Source organism: Lithobates pipiens, unplaced genomic scaffold (assembly GCF_037356315.1).
Source record: "Lithobates pipiens isolate NorthernLeopardFrog02 unplaced genomic scaffold, aLitPip1_a1.2 Scaffold_16, whole genome shotgun sequence".
NCBI lineage: Eukaryota > Metazoa > Chordata > Amphibia > Anura > Ranidae > Lithobates > Lithobates pipiens.
Genome location: NW_027507748.1, coordinates 632820422 through 632842696, shown reverse-complemented (window position 1 = coordinate 632842696; position 22275 = coordinate 632820422). Strand labels below are relative to the sequence as shown.

General features: G+C 47.8%; 1 protein-coding gene and 1 non-coding gene across 2 annotated transcripts in view; one reads left to right on the top strand and one right to left on the bottom strand.

Annotated features, from left to right (window-relative positions):
- The window catches only part of COG6 (component of oligomeric golgi complex 6), a 211368-nt gene extending 202374 nt beyond the window's left edge, over positions 1-8994 (bottom strand). Inside the window, exon 1 of the mRNA XM_077484196.1 lies at positions 8809-8994. Coding sequence (XP_077340322.1) covers positions 8809-8928 — 120 coding nt within the window. The 5' untranslated portion in view covers positions 8929-8994. The remainder of the gene's footprint in view (positions 1-8808) is intronic.
- A 3212-nt stretch (positions 8995-12206) lies between these two features.
- TRNAG-UCC (transfer RNA glycine (anticodon UCC)) lies at positions 12207-12278 on the top strand. Its single transcript has one exon. It is a non-coding gene; the product is annotated as a tRNA-Gly (tRNA).
- The last annotated feature ends 9997 nt before the right edge of the window (positions 12279-22275 follow it).

Sequence of the window (22275 nt, the reverse complement as noted above, 5' to 3'; positions counted from 1 at the left end):
CAAATAGGAAATGCCTGTGTCATCAAAACCTCTTTCATGCTCCTCTTTGCTCTTATGTCTCTCTGACAATTTTGCAGCCAGCACAAATGGAGTTTTTTATTTTAAACACACTCCCGCGTTGGAGGACACCAATGCCGCATCGCGCCCCCCCCCCCCTTTAAAGAGGGGAAGAGTTCAGCCCAGGTGGGGGTGTCTGGAGGAAACAAAACCCCCAAACTTGCCAGAGGTCTGCCTGCTAGCTGGAGGGAAAAAAAAAGTCTGCTGCTTCTGTCAGACAGCGTGATCTCTGAGCAAAGCATGAGAAGGCACGTGCTCCATACAGCCCCCAGTGGTGACACTTAGGCATGACAACATTTACTTTAAAGGAGACATTTCATAAGAATTTTAAAAATTCCTTAGAAAACTCCACATACCTTTCCCACCGCAGGGTCACCAGTCAGTGTCCCTGATCACTGCCACACCAGCTATGATGCTGCTGCACTGGTGTAAAAATGTTTAAAAATATATATATTTCTTAATTTTCCCCAAAAAATTGTGACACAAATTACACCTTAAAAAAAACTTGCCATGCCTGTTACTAAATACCTTCAACTGTCTAGTGTCCAAAAAAGGGTAATTTGAGGGATATTTGTACTATCCTGGTAACTTTGGGCCTCAAAAATTTAGATAGGTTGCCAGTATATCAGGAATGAATGATTTTCAGAGATATATACCATATACACCAATGATGGTGAACATTTTTGAGCCAGAGTGCCCATCTGCACCACAAAACCAACTAGTTTATTTCGAAGTGCCAACACTGCAATTAAACTTGAATACTGAGGTTTTAGTTTAGAAAACGGTTGTGTAACCATCTTTGACTATGCTGTGTGTTTGACAGTGGACCGCATGTGTATGGTGCCTGGGCCCTTGAGTGTGTTTTTTAGGGTGTCTATCCTTTTTATATGGTGTTTGGAGAATTGTCATAATACATAGCTGTAATCATATCAGTGCTCCTCATCATCACACAGCCCAATGATATCTGATGTGTCCCATGCTCACCCCGAGACATCACACTCTCATCAAGTTCTGTTTATTTCTGTATATACTATATACTCAGTAGGAGTCCAGCAGAAGTTTGACAGTCTCCTCGGGGCTGACACTCTGCTGTCAGATGAAGCTGATCTGAAGCCCAGCTTCAGCTCATCGTCTTCCTTCACCTGCTTCTTCATAGCCACCTTCTTGGCTTTGCTTTTCTTGGGCTCCTGCGGCGAGTATCGGAACCTCCAGCTTCCCACTTCACCGGAGATTTATTAGCCTTTACCATCTTGGCTCTGGATTGCTGTCCTTGTCCCCCCCCCCCCCTCGAGGACAATAGGAACCCTTGGCGGAGTACTCACTCTTCCCTCCTAGTCTGTCTTCGCTCGGAGATCGGAGGCTGGCAGAGGCGGATCGAGCACAGGATGGAGAGAAGATGCTTTTTTTACTTTGTTTGGCCTTCTCTCACTTCACTGAGCATCCAGCAGGGGGTGCTGTAGAGCACAGAGTTAGGTTGACATGAAGGCTCACTCGCATATAGGATTTTAAAAGGAGGTGATGTAAAAGTGATGGCCAGTCAGTGAGTGCTGGCGTGCCATAGGTTTGCCATCACTGATATATACCATCGTTTGTGAACTCTATAACTTTCCTACAGACTAAATTATATACATATTTTGGGTTATTTTCAACAAAAAAAATTTAGCAAAATTGTACATTTGATCTAAATCTATGAAGAAAGATCACTTGTCTGCAAAAAATAAGAGAAACAAAGAAAAATGTGGGTTTTATTTCAAAATTGTCAGTCTTTTTTTGTTTATTTAGCAAAAAAATTAAAAAACTCATCTGCAATTTAATACCACTAAAGCTCTATTTGTGTGAAAAAAAAATTATAAAAATTTCATATGGTATCAGAGTTGCATGACCGAGCAAGTGTCATCCAAAGTGTGACAGTGCTGAAAATTGGCCTGGGCAGGGAGGGGGTAAAATTGCAAGGTATTGAAGTGGTTAAAAAAGAAAACTAAAGCAGCCACCACATTTTTTTGTTTTTGGTTTAATAACGCTTTAAATCTTCAAAAAATATTTTGGCTAGAATTGTGCTGCAATTGCCTCGCAACATAACATTAATCCTAATAACGACTTCATTCTCAGCATAAATAAAATCAATATTTTGCAAATATAGGATGTTTCTAACAAGAGGTTATTCATATGCTACCAAATAAATAAAAAAAAAGATCACCAGTGAAGCCAAACCTCCTCCCACCTTTTTTAAGTATTATAGACAAATTTTTGCTTTAACTCTAAAAACCTTTTGGCCCTATTCATACTTTTGAATTGGGTCATTAAATGCAGGAGACCCAGCTGTGAAGCCCTATGGAAAACATTGAGTGGCTGACAGTTGCCAAAGCTATTCACAGACATTTGCATGTGATCACACATGAAGTGATTACCTGTGAATGATCTACCCTGGACGCAGATCTTTGCTTCCAGGGCTGAGTGGTCATGAATAGCTGCAAGAGCTGTTAAGCTTCCATTGTTTTCAAGGGGATCTCCACTCACAGCTAACTGAAGGGAACCCCTGCCAGGTCTCCCGCATATAAATTGCAAACAGCCCCATTCACTATTGTCAAAGGGGCCTTTGTTCTAGTACATCACAGGACACCGGGTAGTTTATATTCAAGCCTACTTGGGTTATGCTGCCACCTTCAGGTGAATGGACACTGGCCAAAAAAAGCAGAAATTGCCCATCCATGGATAAATTCTCCAAGCTTAGCTAAACCTCTGCTTTGTAGCAAGTAGGGCTGCTTTCACATGGGGCGGGCGAGCGTCATTTTAGCGGCTCTATTCGGCTGCTAGAGGGGAACTTTTAACCCCCACTAGCGGACAAATAAAGGGTTAAATGTGCCTGTGCGGCGCCACTGCCAAAGCCCTTTGCAGGTGCTTCGGCAGCAGTGGCCATTCCTTTCAATGGGCAGGAGCGGTGGAAGACTGGTGTTGCAGGACTTTTTTTAAACGTCCTGCCAGCGCATCGCCCCAGTGTGAAAGCACAGACTGCAGGGAAGGAGTATTTCAGGCGCTTTGCCCCAGTGTGAAAGGGGTCTAATGGAGGAACAGACAAAGAGGGGAGGGACCTCGGTGTCCTATGATGTACTCCAAGAAACCAGGTAAACCAAAAATCTAACCACAATCTTTTAATCATACATCACAGGAAGGAGGGTACTTTATTTGTGACCACTTGAGATGTCCCAAAGCACTGAACATGAGGGGTGGGCAACACAGCAATCAGGCCAACATGACCAAAACAGAATAGGGGAACCCCACTAAAAAGCTGGTCTAATCTTCACCTCTTATGGTGGGTACGCCTTGCTGGGCTTATAGGGACTCAAATTTTCATAGGGGATCACTGCCCTGGACCTGTAAAGCACCCTCCCGGCGAGGTCATTGATACATAGTTCCCTGGAGAATGTCGGCCACAAGTTTCATAGCCCGGCTATGCATGTGTGTGGCATGTGAGTGTTAAAACTCACTCTATTTATAATATCTGAAACTCCAAAAAAACACTTTCAGCAATGTCTTAAAGCAGGGCTCGACAAACCCCAGGCGCCAGGTCGCCAATGCGACCAGAAATCGCAACCTGGCGCCTAAGCTGCCACCAGCCCACTCACTATTGATGCCCCAGACATGCAGCAGCATTAACACTGACTGCCGTCCTCCTCCCTCCTCCACACTCAGCGGCGCCGCGCTAAGTGTGTGAAACTGACAAGCAATGGAGAGAGGAGGATCTGTCAGATTTCAGCTTGATGTCGGGGTGGGTGGGACCCTGCCGGAGTGGGCGGGACCCGGCCGCTATCAAACACCAGCCAATGGGATCTGGGCGGGCCACTACGTGTATGTGGCCCCGCCCCTTTTCTTAAGCAGCCCAATCGTTGGCTGGTGTTTGATAGCTGCTGAGTCCCCGCCCACCCCGACATCAAGCTCAAATCTGACAGGTCCGCCTCTCTGTTACTTGTAAGTTTCACACCCCGGCCGGGTCCCGCCCATTCTGACATTAAGCTAAATTCTGAGAGCTCCTCTGCTACATTTCAGTAACTGAGTGCTCTGTGTGAAACCTGTCAGTGTCACCGCCAATCAGTGCCACCTGCCAGTGTCAATGCCACCTGCTGCCACCAGTGCCACCACCAATACCACCTGCAACCACCAACCAGTGCCATCTGCCACTGCCAACCAGTGCCACCTGCCAGTGCCAAGTGTCACCGTCAATCAGTGCCCCCTGCCAGTTCCAACCAGTGCCGCCTGCCACCGCTAATCAGTGCCACCTGCCACCACCTACCAGTGCCACCTGCCACCATCTACCAGTGCCACCGCCAATCAGTGCCACCTGCCAACACCAACCAGTGCCACCGCCAATCAGTGCCATCTGTCAGTGACAACTAGTGCCACCGCCAACCAGTGCCACCTGCCACTTCCAAACCAGTGCCACCTGCCAATCAGTGCCACGTGCCAGTGCCAATAGTGCCACCTGCCAGTTCCAAACCAGTGTCACCTGCCAATGCCAGTGTCACCTGCCAATGCCATCTGGCAGTTCCACGTGCCTGCCACCGCCAATCAGTGCCACCTGCCACCGCCAACCAGTGCCATTGCCAATCCGTGCAGCCTGCCACCACCTACCAGTGCAACCTGCCACCCCCTGCCAGTGCCACCTGCCAGTGCCACCACCAATCAGTGCCATCTGCCAGTGACTAGTGCCACCGCCAACCAGGGCCACCTGCCATCACCAACCAGGGCCACCTGGGGGGGTGGAGCCTTAGTCAGGAAGGTGCCCAAGAACCCAATGGTCATTCTCACAGAGCTCCACCATTTCTCTGTAGAGAGGAGAACCTTCCAGAAGAACAACCATCTCTGCAGCACTCCACCAATAAGGCCTGTATAGTGGCCAGACAGAAGCCACTCAACAGTAAAAGGCACATTACAGGACTTTGCCAAAAAACACCCGAAGGACTCTCAGACCATGAGAAACAAAATTCTCTGGTCTGATGAAGCAAAGATTGAATTCTTTGGCCTGAATGGCTAACATCATGTCAGGCGGAAACCAGGCACAGTTCCTCATCAGGCCAACACCATCCCTACAGTGAAGCATGGTGGTGGCAGCATCACTCTGTGGGGATGTTTTTCAGCGGCAGGAACTGGGAGACTAGTCAGGATCAAAGGAAAGATGAATGCAGCAATGTACAGAGACATCCTTGATGAAAACCTGCTCCAGAGTGCTCTGGACCTCAGACTGAGGGTAGGTTCACCTTCCAACAGGACAACGACCCTAAGCACACAGCCAAGATAACAAAAGGAGTGGCTACAGAACAACTCTGAATGTCCTTGAGTGGCCCAGACTTGAACCCGATTGAACATCTCTGAAGAGATCTGAAAATGGCTGTGTTTTTTTTATTTATAATACATTTGCAAAGATTTCAAATACTTCTTTCACACTGACATTATGGGGTGGTGTTTGTAGAATTTTGAGGAAAATAATGAATTTAATCCATTTTGGAATAAGGCTGTAACATAAACTGTGGAAAAAGTGAAGCGCAGTGAATATTTCTAAATGCACTGTATAAAAAAGCCAAAGGATTTTTCCTTTTTTTGAGTGGAAGTGGTAAACCCCCTGTGAGACCTTAGAGGACCCCACCAATGAGAAGTGTCCACATCACCCCGGCAGCAACACGGCTACCTGAAGAAAGACCTCCTCTTCAGCAATGAAGACAAATGATGACTGCAGATTCAGGTAAGTGAAAGGGGCTTTTATCTTATGTATTTTTTTTTCTTTTTATCTCATTAAATAAAGTCAGGCAGGGAGTAAAGTGTTAGCAGGCTACTATTCAGAATTTTTGTTTATGATGTTTACCAAAAATTAAGCCTGAGACCATCCAGATTTTTACCAGCAATATTTAGCCCTAATGAAGGGTGCCCCCAGATGTGATGGCTCGTCCTTTTTACATTTTATATCAATCTTTTCTATAAAATTTGGGCTAGTTCTCCTGTGCCCATCTCTTATCTCCCTCTCTATTTATCACCATGGACAACAAGACAGAAAGCAATAAGAAACCCATCATTTTTAAAGTTTTAAAGAAGAACTCCAGGCAAAAATTTGGGGCTGTGCTTGCACGGGTTAACTACTCGTTTCTGTCCAGGGGATTTCAGAACAGAGATATACTTATATAATCCATAGATCCTCCAAATGCAAGGCCAGTCCCTGCTGCTCCTGCCCCCCACGGACGCTAGCAGTTAATGAAATGTTCCTGATGCCATCACGCCCGTAGACGGGCTCTGGACGTGAGTACGGCAGTATTAGTTCATTACTGGACATGGGGAGGGGAATGCGTTTTTTTTGGAGGATTAGGTAAGTATAGCCTTTCGGTGAGCCCTTAGACAAAATGATAAGCAGTTAACCCATGCTGTGTGGGCACAGCTCCACTGCGTGGGAGAAACAAAAATTCATGCAGTTCTGCTTTAACACTTTTTCACTTCCTCCACAAGCGAACAATAATAAATCATCTTGATTTGATCAAATGCTTTGGAGGGCAGAGGAGAGATCTGGGGTCTAATAGACCCCAGATCTCTCTATAAAGAGGTCTTGTCATAGTTTCATAGTTAGTAAGGTTGAATAAAGACACCAGTCCATCCAGTTCAACCTGAGTGGTCTACAATTGTCCCTATTCCTGTACATTGCACACTCACGTTGGTCCCCACAATCCAAGGTCCCCATTTATATACTAGGGCCAATTTTGGAGAGAGGCCAATTAACCTATAAGGACAATTGTAGACACTCACTCAGGTTGAACTGGATGGATTGGTGTCTTTATTCAACCTTACTAACTATGAAGCATTTGATCAAATCAAGATGATTTATTATTGTTCGCTTGTGGAGGAAGTGAAAAAGTGTTAAAGCAGAACTGCATGAATTTTTTTTCTCCCACGCAGTAACCTACCTGCATGCCTTTGGAGTGTGGGAGGAAACCAGAGTATCCGGAGGAAACCCGCGCAGGCACAGGGAGAACATGCAAACTCCAGGCAGGTAGTGTCGTGGTTGGGATTCAAACCAGCGACCCTTTGTACTGCTAGGTGAGAGTGATAAACACTACACCTCTGTGCTGCCCTGTTATGGCCCATGCTATCACAAAGGATGTTGTTGATCATTAGGAATGGGGTTGGGAGTATTCGGGATCCTACCAGGAAGCCGAAACTGCACACGGCTAATCACAGGCAGTGAGACATTTCCTGGTCTGTGCAGCTGCGGACGCTGGGAAATGTCTCATTGCTTGTGATTAGCACTGTACAGTGTTGACTTCCTGGTGGGATCCCGAACACAAGCCCATTCCTATTCATCACTTATGATAGCAATAAAGTTCAATCACAAAAATAATAACGTTTAAAAAAACAAAAAAAAACATTTAAATAAAATTAATAAAATGAATAGAAACATTTTAAATGCCCCAATTCACACATATTTATGTGCAATTGTGAAAGTGCATTTAGGTCCTGCATGCACATGTAAACGGTGATCACACAACACATGTGAGGTATCGAACATCAGAGTGAGAGCAATAATTCTAGCACTCTGCATTTCTAAACTGGTAGCCTGGAAAGACTTTTAAAGCTTTGCTTATGGAGATCTTTAGGTACTGTAGTTTGCCACGAGCATACACAAATTTTAAAGCATGACATTAGATATCCATATACTTGGCATAACATCATCTTTTATATTTTACACAAAAATTGGGTATTCTATTGTGTTTGTGTTCACTAAAATTCATTAAGACTCCTTTCACACTGGGGCATTTTGCAGGCGCTTTAGCGTTAAAAATAGCGACTGCAAACCCCTCTAAAACAGCTGCTCCATTCACTCCAGTGTGAAAGCTCGAGTGCTTTCACTAAGGATGAGCTCCGGCGTGTTCGCACACTCCACGTGCAGAGCCCGCCAGGAAGTCGGTGCAGCGCTGCGCTAATCACAGGCAGTGAGGCATTTCCCGATCTCTGCAGCCGCGCATCGGGGCAATGTCTCACTGCATGTGATTAGCGCAGTGCTGCACCGACTTTCTGGCAGGCTCTGCACGTGGAGTGTGCGAACACGCCGGAGCTCATCCTTAGCTTTCACACTGGAGCAGTGTGCTGGCAGGGCATCAGAAAAAGTCCTGCCAGCTGCTTCTTTGGAGCAGTGAAATCCCTGCTCCTCCCCATTGAAATCAATGGGGCGGTGCTGCTATACCGCCGGCAAAATGCCGCTACGGCAGCGTTTTACAGGCAGATTTAACCCCTTTTCAGCTGCTAGCGGGGGGGGGTAAAACCACCCTGATAGCGGCTGAATAGCGATGCTAAAAATAGCGCCGCTTTACCGCTGATGGGCGGTACAGTGCGAAAGGGCTCTAAAGGGTATTTATTTTTTTCCTGAAAGTCTGAGTTTTAAAAATAGCAAAAATCATATGATGTAAAAAATTGCAACAACCACCATTATATTCTCCAGGGCCTCTGCTTAAAAATATATGTTTTGGTGGTAATTTTTTAGCAAAAAAAAATGCTGATTTTACATCTATGAGTGAAATGTCAGATTTGGCCTAGGGGTGGTTAATAAGACCTTAATATTTAGATGTAGTTTCTAGTCAGCACCATCTAATTAAAGTCTCTGCTCTCCCATGTCTCCTGTTGAACTAGAAGTTGCAGCAAGCCCCAGCAGCTCTATGTCTGGAAATGTACAAACAGTACCCCTCCCCCCTATCTATGGTCTGCTCTGTTCTGGGCCCTCACCTTGTCATTATCCAGCCGGGTCTCCAGGATCTTGTTTAGTTTCCTGGACAGTGGGTTGGAGCTCTGGGACGTGGAGGTAGAAAGTGCGGCATTGCCCCCATTCACTTCTACCTCTGCCATCTCCCTTCACTGCTAACAACTCTCACTTCCTGCAGTCTGTCCGTGGAACGCAGACACATCACCCGGTGACACGCATGGCTCACTTCCGGGATACCAACCAATCAGATACACCGACACGTCACCCGTGTCAAGCAGAGTACGAATCAAGGTGTGTGTGCGCCTGCGCACATTGCGAGCCAGTGCAAGTATATTATACATAGGTTCAGCACTGAACCGTTCCTTAGTGCATATAGTAAATAAAGCTGGTATGTTAAAAGGTTTTAGGGGTACGTTTTCAGGTCAATGAAGCCAGATTGAAGAAACACAAGGCACAAATGGCGGGCAACTACTAACTCCTGTGAGGACTGCAGTCAGGAATTTCCTGATGCTGCCTCTGTAGTTCACATGGTACAGCAAACCTGACAGCGGCTGTGATATTTGGCTGTCAGGGATGATGTAGCTGGAACTACAGAAGCAGCATCAGAAAATGTGTCTGCTTGCCTGCTTATTTACTCAGCGCCCAGTGACTGCAGTGCTCACAGGAGTTACACTTCCAAGTGATAAATAGTCCCACCTGCAGATATCAGTGTCAATTAGCAGAGGTGCTAAAAAGAGTTCTAATATATTCTAGCAGCAAAAAAGCCCTGAGGTGTGTTGGATGTGCCTGGGCATTAGGGTGTGCCCAGGGACACCAGCACTCCCAGTGCGCACGCCTACAGACACTATACAGACAAAAGGACATATATTTGTCTCATTCCACACGAAGGACATCACCAATATTGGCAAAGTGACCACTGAGGCTTACAACAGTTGAAGAACTCTGTAGCTCCAGGTCACTGTACAAAAAGGATCCGCCTCTCTAGGCCACTTAAAGTGGAGTTCCACCTAAAAATTGAACTTTCACTTATCCCCCCCCCCCCCCCCCCGTTACATTTGGCACCTTTCGGGGGGGGGAGCAGATACCTGTCTAATCCAGGTATTTGCACCCACTTCCGCAGAAAGATTGCAGCAGAATCTGCGATCTACGTCATGTCCGGCCCCTCCCCCGCTGCCTTCTGGGAGACACACACAGGTCCCAGAAGACAGTAGGGACCAGTCAGAATGTGCAGTGTGACTCGTGCATGCACAGTAGGGAGCCAGGCTGTGAAGCCGCAAGGTTTAACTTCCTGATTCCCTTACTGAAGATGCCGGCGCCTCCACCCGGAGCCGAGAGTCGGGTTTGGATGAAGTCATCGCGGGCACCCTGGGCAGGTAAGTGTCCTTATTTTAAAACTCAGCAGCTGCAGTATTTGTAGCTGCTGACTTTTGTTTTATTTTATTTTTTCGGTCAGAACTCCGCTTTAAGAATATCGTTACTCAAGGGAGATATGGACGGCTCAATGGGTAGGGTGGATGGAATGAGAATCATTCAGAGTCTCCCCCTTACAGGATAGAATATAAAAGATTCATAACTCTACAATATGAACCTATATCTCCAGTTCCTTTAGAAAATGTCAAGCTGAAGGAGGAAGAGGAGAAAAAGAGGGAAATTCCCTTTATAATGGTGATTGGGCAGCACAGAGGCTTAGTAGTTAGCACTTCTGCCTTGCAGCACTGGGATGTTTGGTTCATATCCTCACAAGGACACTGTCTGCATGGAGTCTGCATGTTCTCCCTGTGCTTGTGTGGGTTTCCTCCTACAGCCTAAAGACATGCTGGTAGGTTAAAAGGCTTCATTCAGTGCATCCAAGATGGCTGTTTCACCTCCTGAGAGCCGGTTCACACAGGGGCGACACGACTTCCAGGACGACTTTGTGAGGCAACTTGGAGACGACTTGAACACGACTTAGACACGACCTGGGGCGACTTACAACATGACTTTAAGTCGCCCCAGGCTAGGCGACTTTTGCCATGGCCAATCGGAGAATGAGCTCTGAAGGGGGAACTCCACGCCAAATAAAAAAAAAAATGGCATGGGTTCCACCTCCGAGAGCATACCAGGCCCTTAGGTCTGGTATGGATTCTAAGGGGAACCCCCTACGCCGAAAAAACAGCGTGGGGTTCCCCTCCAGATCCATACCAGACCCTTATCCGAGCACGCAACCCAGCCGGCCAGGAAAGGGGGTGGGGACGAGCGAGGCCCCCCCCCCGAGCCGTACCAGGCCGCGTGCCCTCAACATGGGGGGTGCATTGGGGAAGGGGGGGCTGCGCGCCCCCCCCCCACCCCAAAGCACCTTGTCCCCATGTTGATGAGGACAAGGGCCTATTCCCGACAACCCTGGTCGTTGGCCCTTTAATAAGGGGGCCCCTGGATAGCGGCCCCCCACCCTATGTGAATGAGTATGGGGTACAATGTACCCCTACCCATTCACCTGTGAAAAAAAGTTAAAATAAAACACAACACACAAGGGTTAAAATAGTTTATTGCACAGCTCCGGGGGTCTTCTGTCCGTCTTCGGGGGTCTCATTCACATAGGGTGGGGGGCCGCTATCTGGGGGCCCCCTTATTAAAGGGGGCTCCCGGATTCCGATAAGCCCCCGACAACCAACGGCCAAGGTTGTCGGTAAGAGGCCCTTGTCCTTATCAACATGGGGACAAGGTGCTTTGGGGTAGGGGGGCCTGGTACGGCTCAGGAGGGGGGGACGCTCGCTCGTCCCCACCCCCTTTCCTGGCCGGCCAGGTAGCGTGCTCGGATAAGGGTCTGGTATGGATCTGGGGGGAACCCCACGCCGTTTTTTCGGCGTAGGGGGTTCCCCTTAGAATCCATACCAGACCTAAGGGCCTGGTATGCTCTCGGAGGGGGAACCCACGCCAAATCTTGAGAGCTGATAATTCCGTGAGAGTCGCCTCCGTATAGACGGAGATCCGACTTGTAGGCGACCTCCATTGAAATCAACGGGTACCAGTCGCCTACAAGTTGGATTGAAGTAGTACAGGAACCTTTTCTGAAGTCGGAGCGACTTCAGTAGCGTACATTAAAACGGCTCTCATTCACTTACATTGATTTTTACATGTTGTCCGATCTGAACCGACTAGGGGCGACCTGAAGTCGGATCTGAGTCGCCCCTGTGTGAACCGGCTCTAAGTGCTTTGAGTGTACATCACTGATTTACCCCACTCAGCATGGGCAGGCCTTAGAGAACAGAGGCCGCATGTGGGCCGCACAGAGGCTGAGTGGTTAACCTTGCAGCACTGGGGGCCATTGTTCAAATCCTGACCAGGACACTATATGCATGGAGTTTGCATGTTCTCCCTGTATTTGCGTGGGTTTCCTCCCTGTACTCCGTTTTCCTCCCATACTCCAAAGCCATGCTATCTCGCGTTGGTGGTGCAGTGGTGAGCATAGCTGCTTTCCAAGCAGTTGACCCAGGTTCAATTCCTGGCCAATGCAATCTCACAAGATGGCTGCCTCACCTGGTAAGTGTAACCCCCCTCCCCCTTTCAATGTTCCCTCTACAGTACTGTGCAAAAGTTTTAGCCAGGTGTGAACAAATGGCAAAGGCATAGTTGCCAACTGTCCCGAATTTCCCGGGACATTTCTGGGATTAGGACCCTTGTCCTGATTTAATTTTGTCCTGGGAAATTCAGTTAGTCACGATTTTTCGCCGCCGGTCGCTAGAAGTCCGCGGCCGGCGGTGACAATGTCTCTGCCGGCCACAATTTTAAAGAAGACCAGAAGCTGGTCTACAATAGAGATGCTGCAGTGCAACCCACCCCCGCCCCGCTGCCAGTGTCTGTGAAGTGTAATGGAAAGGGGCGGAAGGTAGGCGGAGCCGCAGCTCAATCTCTTTCCGCACGGCAATGACGGCGTCTCAAAGTCAGAAGGAGCAGTCTGGATGTCAGGGGCCAGTCAGAGTATGGATGTCGGGGGCTAGTATGGATGTCGGGGGCTAGTATGGATGTCGGGGGCCAGTCTGGATGTCAGAGGGGGGGCCAGTCTGGATGTCAGAGGGGGTAGTCTGGATGTCAGAGGGGGCAGTCTGGATGTCGAGGAGCAGTCTGGATGTCAAAGGGGCACCGGATGTAAGGAGGACTGATGGGGACACCAGATGTAAGGAGGACTGATGGGGACACCAGATGTAAGGAGGACTGATGGGGACACCAGATGTAAGGAGGGGCTCTGCTGATGGAGACACAGATGTGAGGAAGGCTGCTCTGATGGGGAACCTGATGTAAGGAGGGACTCTGCTGGGGGCACCTGATGGCATCTGGTCGCAGGCAACGTGGCTAGTGACGCACTCATGGCTCCCACTGATTCTGCATTATGGTGAGCTGAATGATTTCATTTCATATTACAATGTAATAATAGAAATAATGCGCTTCAATCATCCTGACAACATAACAATCATAGCGCCGGGATGATTGAAGCGCTAACACCAGGTATTTGGAGTACCTTTATCTGCTGATTGTCAAACTCTGGAAAACACATATTGCTATTGTGGTATAGGATCTGGGGCTGCTGTCCCTCCACCCCCCCATCCCTCTCCACACCCCTTTGAGCCACGCCCATGTAAGCCACGCCCACTACTTTATGTAAACCACGCCCATATTTCACCACGTTGCGCTACACATTTTCATCTTTTCCTATGCCACGCCTATAACCACATGCCCCACCCCCTAATTATAATACAACTCCGCCTAAAACCCAAAACATTTTTTTTTTACAATGTTGGCAACTATGCAGAGGGACCATGTGATCCCTTCCTGGCTATGTCCTGGTTGTAGATTACCATGAACCTACTATAGGGGCCATGTGATCTCTGCATGGCTATGTCCTGGTCGGCGATCACTATGAACCTATCATAGAGGCCATGTGACCCCCTTCCTGGCTATGTGGGGGGATTCATAGTAGAGAAGGACCTGGAGATTTTGGTATCACATAAGCTTAATACATTGCGTTGAATAAGTATTCACACCCCATGAAATTTTCCACATTTTGTCATGTTACAACCAAAAAAGTTTTATTGGGATTTTATGTGATAGACCAACACAAAGGGGCACATAATTGTGCAGTGGAAGGAAAATGATAAATGGTTTTCAACATTTTTACAAATAAATATGTAAAAAGTGTGGCATGCATTTGTATTCAGCCCCCCCACTCTAATACCCCTAACTTGAATCTAGTGGAACTAATTGCCTGCAGAAGTCACCTACTTAGTAAATAGAGTCCACCAGTGTATTATCTAATCTCAGTATAAATATAGCTGTTCTGTGAAGCCCTCAGAGATTTGTTAGAGAACCTTTAGTGAACAAACAGCATCATAAAGGCCAAGGAACACACCAGACAGGTCAGGGATGAAGTTGTGCAGAAGTTTAAAGCAGGGTTAGGTTATAAAAAAAATATCCCAAGCTTTGAACATCTCACAGAGCACTTTTCAATCCATCATGCAGAAATGAAGAGTATGGCACAACTGCAAACCTACTAAGACATGGTCGTCCACCTAAACTGACAGGCCAGGCAAGGGGAGCATTCATCAGAGAAGCAGCCAAGAGGCCCACGGTAAGCCATGTGGGGTATATAGCAAACATGTTGAAGAAGGTGTTCTGGCCAGATGAGACTAAAATTGACCTTTTTGGCCTAAAAACAAAACACTATGTGTGGCAGAAATCTAACACTGTGCATCACCCTGAACACCATCCCCACCGTGAAACACGGTGGTGGCAGCATCATGTTGTGGGATTCTTTTCTTCAGCAGGGACAGGAAAGCTGGTCAGAGTTGAGAATCTGTGGCAAGACTTGTAAATGACTGTCTGACAGAGCTTGAGCTATTTTGCAAAGAAGAATGGGCATAAATGTCCAGATGTGCAAACCTGGCAGAGACATCCCCAAAAAGACTCACAGCTGTAATTGCAGTGAAAGGCGGTTCTACAAAGTATTACCACAGAGGAGCTGAATACAAATTCCCCCTACACTTTTCACATATTTATTTGTATCATTTATCATTTTCCTTCCACTTCACAAATATGTGCCACTTTGTGTTGGTCTGTGTATAGTGTGTGCTCTGTAAATAGTGTGTGCTCTGTGTATAGTGTGTGCTCTGTGTCTAATATACAATGTGTGCTCTGTATATAGTGTTTGCTCTGTGTAACATATACAATATGTGCTCTGTGTATAGTGTGCGCTCCGTGTATAATATACAGGGGGGTTATTTACAAAAGGCATATCCACTTTGCACTGAAAGTGCACTTGGAAGTGCAGTCACTCTAAATCAAAGGGGTAGATCTGCAGTGAGTGGAAACTCTGCTGATTTTATCATCCAATCATGTGCAAGCTAAAATGCTGTTTTTTATTTTCATTGCATGTTCCCCTCAGATCTACATTGACAACACTTCCAAGTTCACTTGCAGTGTAAAGTGAATTTTTCTTTAGTAAATGCAGCGCCGGCTCCTGAAGAGCACGCGCTATTTGTTTTTTCTATTTAAAATTCCTAAAGCCACAGTTGGGTTTTAGGGTTTATTATACCAAATTATGGTTTCAGTACCAGTCTAGCTGGATTGCACTGGTTTCTGCTTGGCCACGGGTGTCGCTGTCACCACTGGCAGGTGTGAGAACGCAGTTTGGCTGGGTGTATTGAGTGCCATTCTTACTCGGAACCAGCCCAGTGGGAGTGTCATTTTGCTGTGCATTCTGGTAGAGGGTACTTAAGGTACTGACTGGCAGGGGCGGACTGACAACTCATGGGGCCCCCGGGCAATAGGAGAATATGGGGCCCCCGGGCAATAGAAGATTATGGGGCCCCCAGGCTGGCACCTGGATTTGATCCAGCGAACCGGCCTCTGCCTATTCCTCTGTGGACGTCCATTCACTACTGCGCATGCTCCAGCATCGGTTTCCGAAGTCTGCCTATTAACAGATGACACTGTAGTGGAGGAACCACTCATTTGCTGAGGAACCAAGGAGCCAACTTCAGAGTTTCTGGAAGGAGGAATAACTTGAAGCACAGGAGGAGGAGCCATAGGAGGAAGAGACAAAGAAAGATGAGAGGTCATCTGAGTAATTGTATCCCCCCGGAGCCGAAATAGATGGTGGCGGAGCGGCGGAGGGCAGAGCGGAGGAAGCCGGAGAAAGGCCCGGAATTACAGCATGGAAAGGAGGAGGCAACGCTGGAGAAGAAGCCAAAGACTGGCCTGAGGATAAGCAGAATCTCATCCAAGCATCGCCATCCGGAGCAGAGGCCCTCTCAATCAGCTGGCGCAGCAGAGAATCCATGGCAGGTAAGAGAACAATGTAGGGGTGCCTTTTTCTTCTGCTGCAACCGTTGTTCTGATAAAATTCATTGGTTATTTTCCTTTTATAACCTTCTGTTTATTTTCATAGGTTCGTTGGATCACCTGATGTAACTGAAGAATATTCTGGAAGATTGATCAGGTGACCAGGTAAGTAACCAATTGCTGAGATGTATTATATAACTGAAATTCCCTTGTCCCTATTCCCATATGTAGGGGGCGCTAGTATGCTCCCCCTACTCCCATTCTCTCTCGGCCACTGCACGCACCTGTGGGAGGAGCCGGCGTCACGCCAGCTGGATCGACATTACACAGGCAGGCTAAGGCAGCCAATCATGTCCTGCAACAGTCGAGATGTCGAGCAGAGCGGCAGCCAGAGCAAATCCGATGATCGGGCTGGGGGTGATGGAGGGAGGGACGGATGTCTGTATCAATCTGTGATAAGTTGGAACAGATTGAAAGCAGCCTCAGGCCAGCAGACATAGAAAAAAAAGTCCACTGCTGCCGCAAAGGCAGCTGCGGCAGCCATTGCGTTACACAGGGCAACTGTCTTCACTCTTCAAAACCTTCTCATAGAGGTCAACCGATATGGGTTTTTCTCTGGCCGATGCCGATATTTAGAAATCGGGGTGGCCCAGGGCCGATATATGATGCCAATTTTTGCAGCCGATATTTTAGGCCGATTTTTTTTTTTTTTGGCAGGTGGCACTGGCGGGCACTGTTGGCAGAGCAAAAAACCAGCATTATGAAGGCCAAGGAACAAACCAGACAGTTCAGGGATAAAGTTGTGGAGAAGTTTAAAGCAGGGTTAGGTTATGAAAAAATATCCCAAGCTTTGAACATATCATAGAGCACTGTTCAATTTATCTTTCGAAAATGGAAAGAGTATGGCACAACTGCAAACCTACCAAGACATGGCCGTCCACCTAAATTGAGAGCCCGAGCAAGGAGAGCAGTAATCAGAAAAGCAGCCAAGAGGCCCATGGTAACTCTGGAGGACAGAACAACTTATGCCGCATAGACACAATCTCACATTCCGACAACAAAATCCATGTTTTTTTTTTCAGACAGATGTTGGCTCAAATTTGTCTTGAATATTTTAGTCTTCACTAACTGTTTTTGCTGGCCACAACATTTTTAATTTTTTATTCTTTATTTTTTAATTTTGTATTTTTTTGATCTGTAAGAATCAATTAATTTTTTAATAAATTAAATTTGGTGATTATAAATACTGCACCATGGCAGCTGCTTTTTGTTCTCTCTGAGGATCCATCACATCGCCACAAGCCATTTAAAAAAAAGGGGGATCATCCCAGGCATAAAGAATACGGATAAACGAAAGGAGGAGGACGAGTTGAATGGAAATAGCCAGACACTGAGGGACTACATGCACTTAACCCCTTTGGGGTACAAGGATCTGGTGAGTGGGTGAGCACGGAAGTCACTGGATTACCTTGATCAAGCACTAAAGTCACCTTTAACCTGACCTATTATTATTATTTTTGATCCACTTCATAGTTCCTGAGAACTGATACACATTGACTGTGCACATTATTTATATAATTTTTAAAGCTTCTTGTGGTATATATATATAAAAATTGCTTTTTTTTTATTTTTTTTGTACTTGTTGCACATGTTTTTGCACTTTTGTGTACTTTGCACTTTTATGAACTTGGGAGAATTGTCTTTTAATTTTGGACTTTATTGATATATGGACTAATGATGGATGCTGTTCCCCTTTTCTCTCACATGGAGATACATAGTATGGAATAGTTGGGTGATAAAGGAGCATCTTGATTGAGCATTTCAGACTTATATATATGGTCTGATTTATATATATATTTTCCTTTTGATATATTTTTTCCTGTTTATATTTACATTTATATTTATTTTTATATTCTCTTTTTTATATTTCTTTTTCATTCGTTCAATTCATCTTGATATTCTGTAATTGCCTTATATAACTGTGTACAATTTTAGCCTATTTATAGTGTATGGTGTGCACTTTTATAGGGTAGCACTTTATGTACACGAATTGATAGCCATACTGGACATCATAGCCTAATATATTTAACGTAGCGTGAGGGAGCATTTAATGTATGTTTTCCTCGTGTTTTCAGTACTAGAGGAGACACAGGGTGATCTTGTCTTTCTTTCACCCAGAGGGCCTTTTCCTCTGATGGTAGAGAGGATTCTGGGTAATAGTTGCTTCTGGAGACCCCTGTAATATCGAGTTAGTCCATAAAATTTGAGGTAGTGCCCCGGGCCCTATATTTTCTTTATAAAAACATTTTCATATCAACAGCCTTTTTGGGGGCTGTAGATTTTTAGGGTGGCAGCAACCAATTTCAAACCAAAGTGCAGCCATTTATAATAACTTTTTATCTAGATCTCAAATTTTGTTTGTCGGAAATTCCGATGGAAAAGGTCTGATGGAGCCTACATACGGCCGGAATTTCGAACAAGCTCCTATTGAACATTTCCCATCGGAAAATCCGACCGTATGTACGCAGCATAATCTGGCCTTTATGGAAGAGTGGGAAAAAGAAAGCCATTGTTGAAAGAAAGCCATAAGAAGTCCCATTTGCAGTTTGCAAGAAGCCAAGTGGGGCACACAGCCAACATGTGGAAGAAGGTGCTCTGGTCAGATGAGACCAAAATTTAACTTTTTTGGCCTAAAAGCAAAACTCTATGTGTGGTGGAAAACTAACTCTGCACATAACCCTGAACACACCATCCCCACCGTGAAACATGGCGGTGGCAGCATCATGTTATGGGGATGCGTTTCTTCAGCAGGGACAGGGAAGCTGATCAGAGTTGATGGGAAGATAGATGGAGCCAAATACAGGACAATCTTAGGCCGCGTACACACGGGCGGACTGTTCGCCCAACCTTGTCCGCTGAACAGTGTTTGGGCGGACAGTCCGCTCGTGTGTGGGCTTTCAGCGGACAGTTTCAGCGGACAGTTGGACGGACAAAGTCTTTCGGAAATTCCGAAAAACTGTCCGCTGAAACTGTGTTTGAGCGAACAGTCCGCCCGTGTGTGGGCTTGTCCGCTGTACTTTCGAAATGAGCGGACTGTTCCCGCTCGGAAAGTCCGCCCATTTCGAGCGCGTGTACAGGTAGGCGGGGCCCGCGAAGGAGACGTCGCGGGCTCCGCCGCCTGGAATGGGCTTAAAGGGGAACCCCAACGCCGAAAAAAATCGGCGTGGGGGTTCCCCCCAAGTCCACACCAGACCCTTGTCCGAGCACGCTACCCGGCCGGCCAGGAAAGGGGGGCGAGCGAGCGCGCCCCCCCTCCTGAGCCGTACCAGGCCGCGTGCCCTCAACATGGGGGGTGCCTTGGGGAAGGGGGGGGGCCGCGCGGCCCCCCCACCCCAAAGCACCTTGTCCCCATGTTGATGAGGACAAGGGCCTCTTCCCGACAACCCTGGCCGTTGGTTGTCGGGGTCTGCGGGCGGGGGGCTTATCGGAATCCGGGAGCCCCCTTTAAGAAGGGGGCCCCCGGATACCGGCCCCCCACCCTATGTGAATGAGTATGGGGTACAATGTACCCCTACCCATTCACCTGTGAAATAAAGTACAAATAAAAACACAACACAGGGGGAAAAAATATTTTATTGCACAGCCGGGGGTCTTCCGTCTTCGGGGGTCTTCTCGCCGGACTCCTCCGCTATGTGTGTGTAGCTCTTTTGCCAGCGGAGGAGTCCGGCTTTCTTCCTCCCCGCCGCCGGCCTCTTCTCCCGACTTCGGGGGTCTTGTCCCCCTCTTCGGTTCTTCTGCCGGGCCACCGCGCCTTCTTGTAGCTCTTTTACAGGCGGTGGCCCGGTCTTCTGTCGCCGTCGCCGCCTTCCGTTCTTGTTCTTCTTCTTGTTCTTCTTGTTCTTCTCCAGGCGATGTTGACTCGACGAGCTCTCCGGCCGGAATGCCGGGGACGCGCTGTGCGGTCACTTATATAGTGACAATGGGGCGGGGTCACATGGTATATGTCACATGGGTTGGTCACATGGGTTGATGTCACATGGGGACTATGACATCGTAAGGGGGCGGGGTCACCATGTGACATCAACCCATGTGACATATACCATGTGACCCCGCCCCATTGTCACTATATAAGTGACCGCACAGCGCGTCCCCGGCATTCCGGCCGGAGGGAGCGACGTGTCAACATCGCCTGGAGAAGAACAAGAAGAACAAGAAGAAGAACACGAACGGAAGGCGGCGACGGCGACAGAAGACCGGGCCACCGCCTGTAAAAGAGCTACAAGAAGGCGCGGTGGCCCGGCAGAAGAACCGAAGGCGGCGACAGAAGAACGGAAGACGGCGACAGAAGACCGGGCCACCGGACCAGGCGCGGTGGCCCGGCAGAAGAACCGAAGAGGGGGACAAGACCCCCGAAGTCGGGAGAAGAGGCCGGCGGCGGGGAGGAAGAAAGCCGGACTCCTCCGCTGGCAAAAGAGCTACACACACATAGCGGAGGAGTCCGGCGAGAAGACCCCCGAAGACGGAAGACCCCCGGCTGTGCAATAAAATATTTTTTCCCCCTGTGTTGTGTTTTTATTTGTACTTTATTTCACAGGTGAATGGGTAGGGGTACATTGTACCCCATACTCATTCACATAGGGTGGGGGGCCGGTATCCGGGGGCCCCCTTCTTAAAGGGGGCTCCCGGATTCCGATAAGCCCCCCGCCCGCAGACCCCGACAACCAACGGCCAGGGTTGTCGGGAAGAGGCCCTTGTCCTCATCAACATGGGGACAAGGTGCTTTGGGGTGGGGGGGCCGCGCGGCCCCCCCCTTCCCCAAGGCACCCCCCCATGTTGAGGGCACGCGGCCTGGTACGGCTCAGGAGGGGGGGGCGCGCTCGCTCGCCCCCCTTTCCTGGCCGGCCGGGTAGCGTGCTCGGACAAGGGTCTGGTGTGGACTTGGGGGGAACCCCCACGCCGATTTTTTTCGGCGTTGGGGTTCCCCTTTAAGCCCATTCCAGGCGGCGGAGCCCGCGACGTCTCCTTCGCGGGCCCCGCCTACCTGTACACGCGCTCGAAATGGGCGGATTTGCCTCCTCCTTACGTGGGCGAGTCCGTTCATTTCAAAAGTTGAGCGAACTGTTTGCCCAACCTTGTTCGTCAAACAGTCCGCTCGTGTGTGGGCAAGTCCGCTCATGCAAATTTTGAGCGGACTGTTTGACAAACTGTTTGCCGAACAAGGTTGGGCGAACAGTCCGCGCGTGTGTACGCGGCCTTAGAAGAAAAACTGTTATGCCGCGTACACATGATCGGAATTCTCGTTGGAAAAAGCTCTGATGGTTTTCCCGATGGAATTCCGACAGAATCCCGCTCAAACTGTCTTGCCTACACATGGTCACACCAAATTCTGACCGTCAAGAACGCAGTGATGTACAACACGTACGAGGGGACTAAAAAAAGGAAGTTCAATACCTAGTAGCCAATAGCTTATATCTCGTAGTTGAATCTGAGCATGCGTGAGTCTTTGCGTGCATGCGTGTCGGAATTGCATACACATGATCAGAATTTCTGCTAGAAAGTTTTTCCATCTTGAAAATTGAGAACATGCTATACATTTTTTGCTGGTGGAAATTCAGACAGCTAAATTCCGATGGAACATGCACACGGTCGCATTTGAAAAGCTCTCATCGGTCTTTTTCTGGCCGAAATTCCGATTGTGTGTACGTGGCATTAGAGTCTGCAAAAGACTTAAGACTGGGGCAGAGGTTCACCTTCCAGTAGGAAAACAACTCTAAACATACAGCCAGAGCTACAATGGAATGGTTTAGATCAAAGCATATCCATGTGTTAGAATGGCCCAGTCAAAGTCCAGACCTAAATCCAAATGAGAATCTGTGGCAAGACTTGAAAATTGCTGTTCACAGAAGCTCTCTGTTCAATCTGACAGAGCTTGAGCTATTTTTCAAAGAAGAATGAGCAAAAATGTTACTCTCCAGTCTAGATGTACAAAGCTGGTAGACATCCCCAAAAAGACTTACAGCTGTAATTGCAGCGGAAGGTGATTCTACAAAGTATTGACTCAGGGGGGCTGAACACAAATGCATGCCACATATTTATGTAGCGGCGGCTCCTGAAGAGCACGCCCTATGCGTTTTTCAAAGTTAAAGTTATGCCTGAACTGCAGTTTGGTTTGTGTA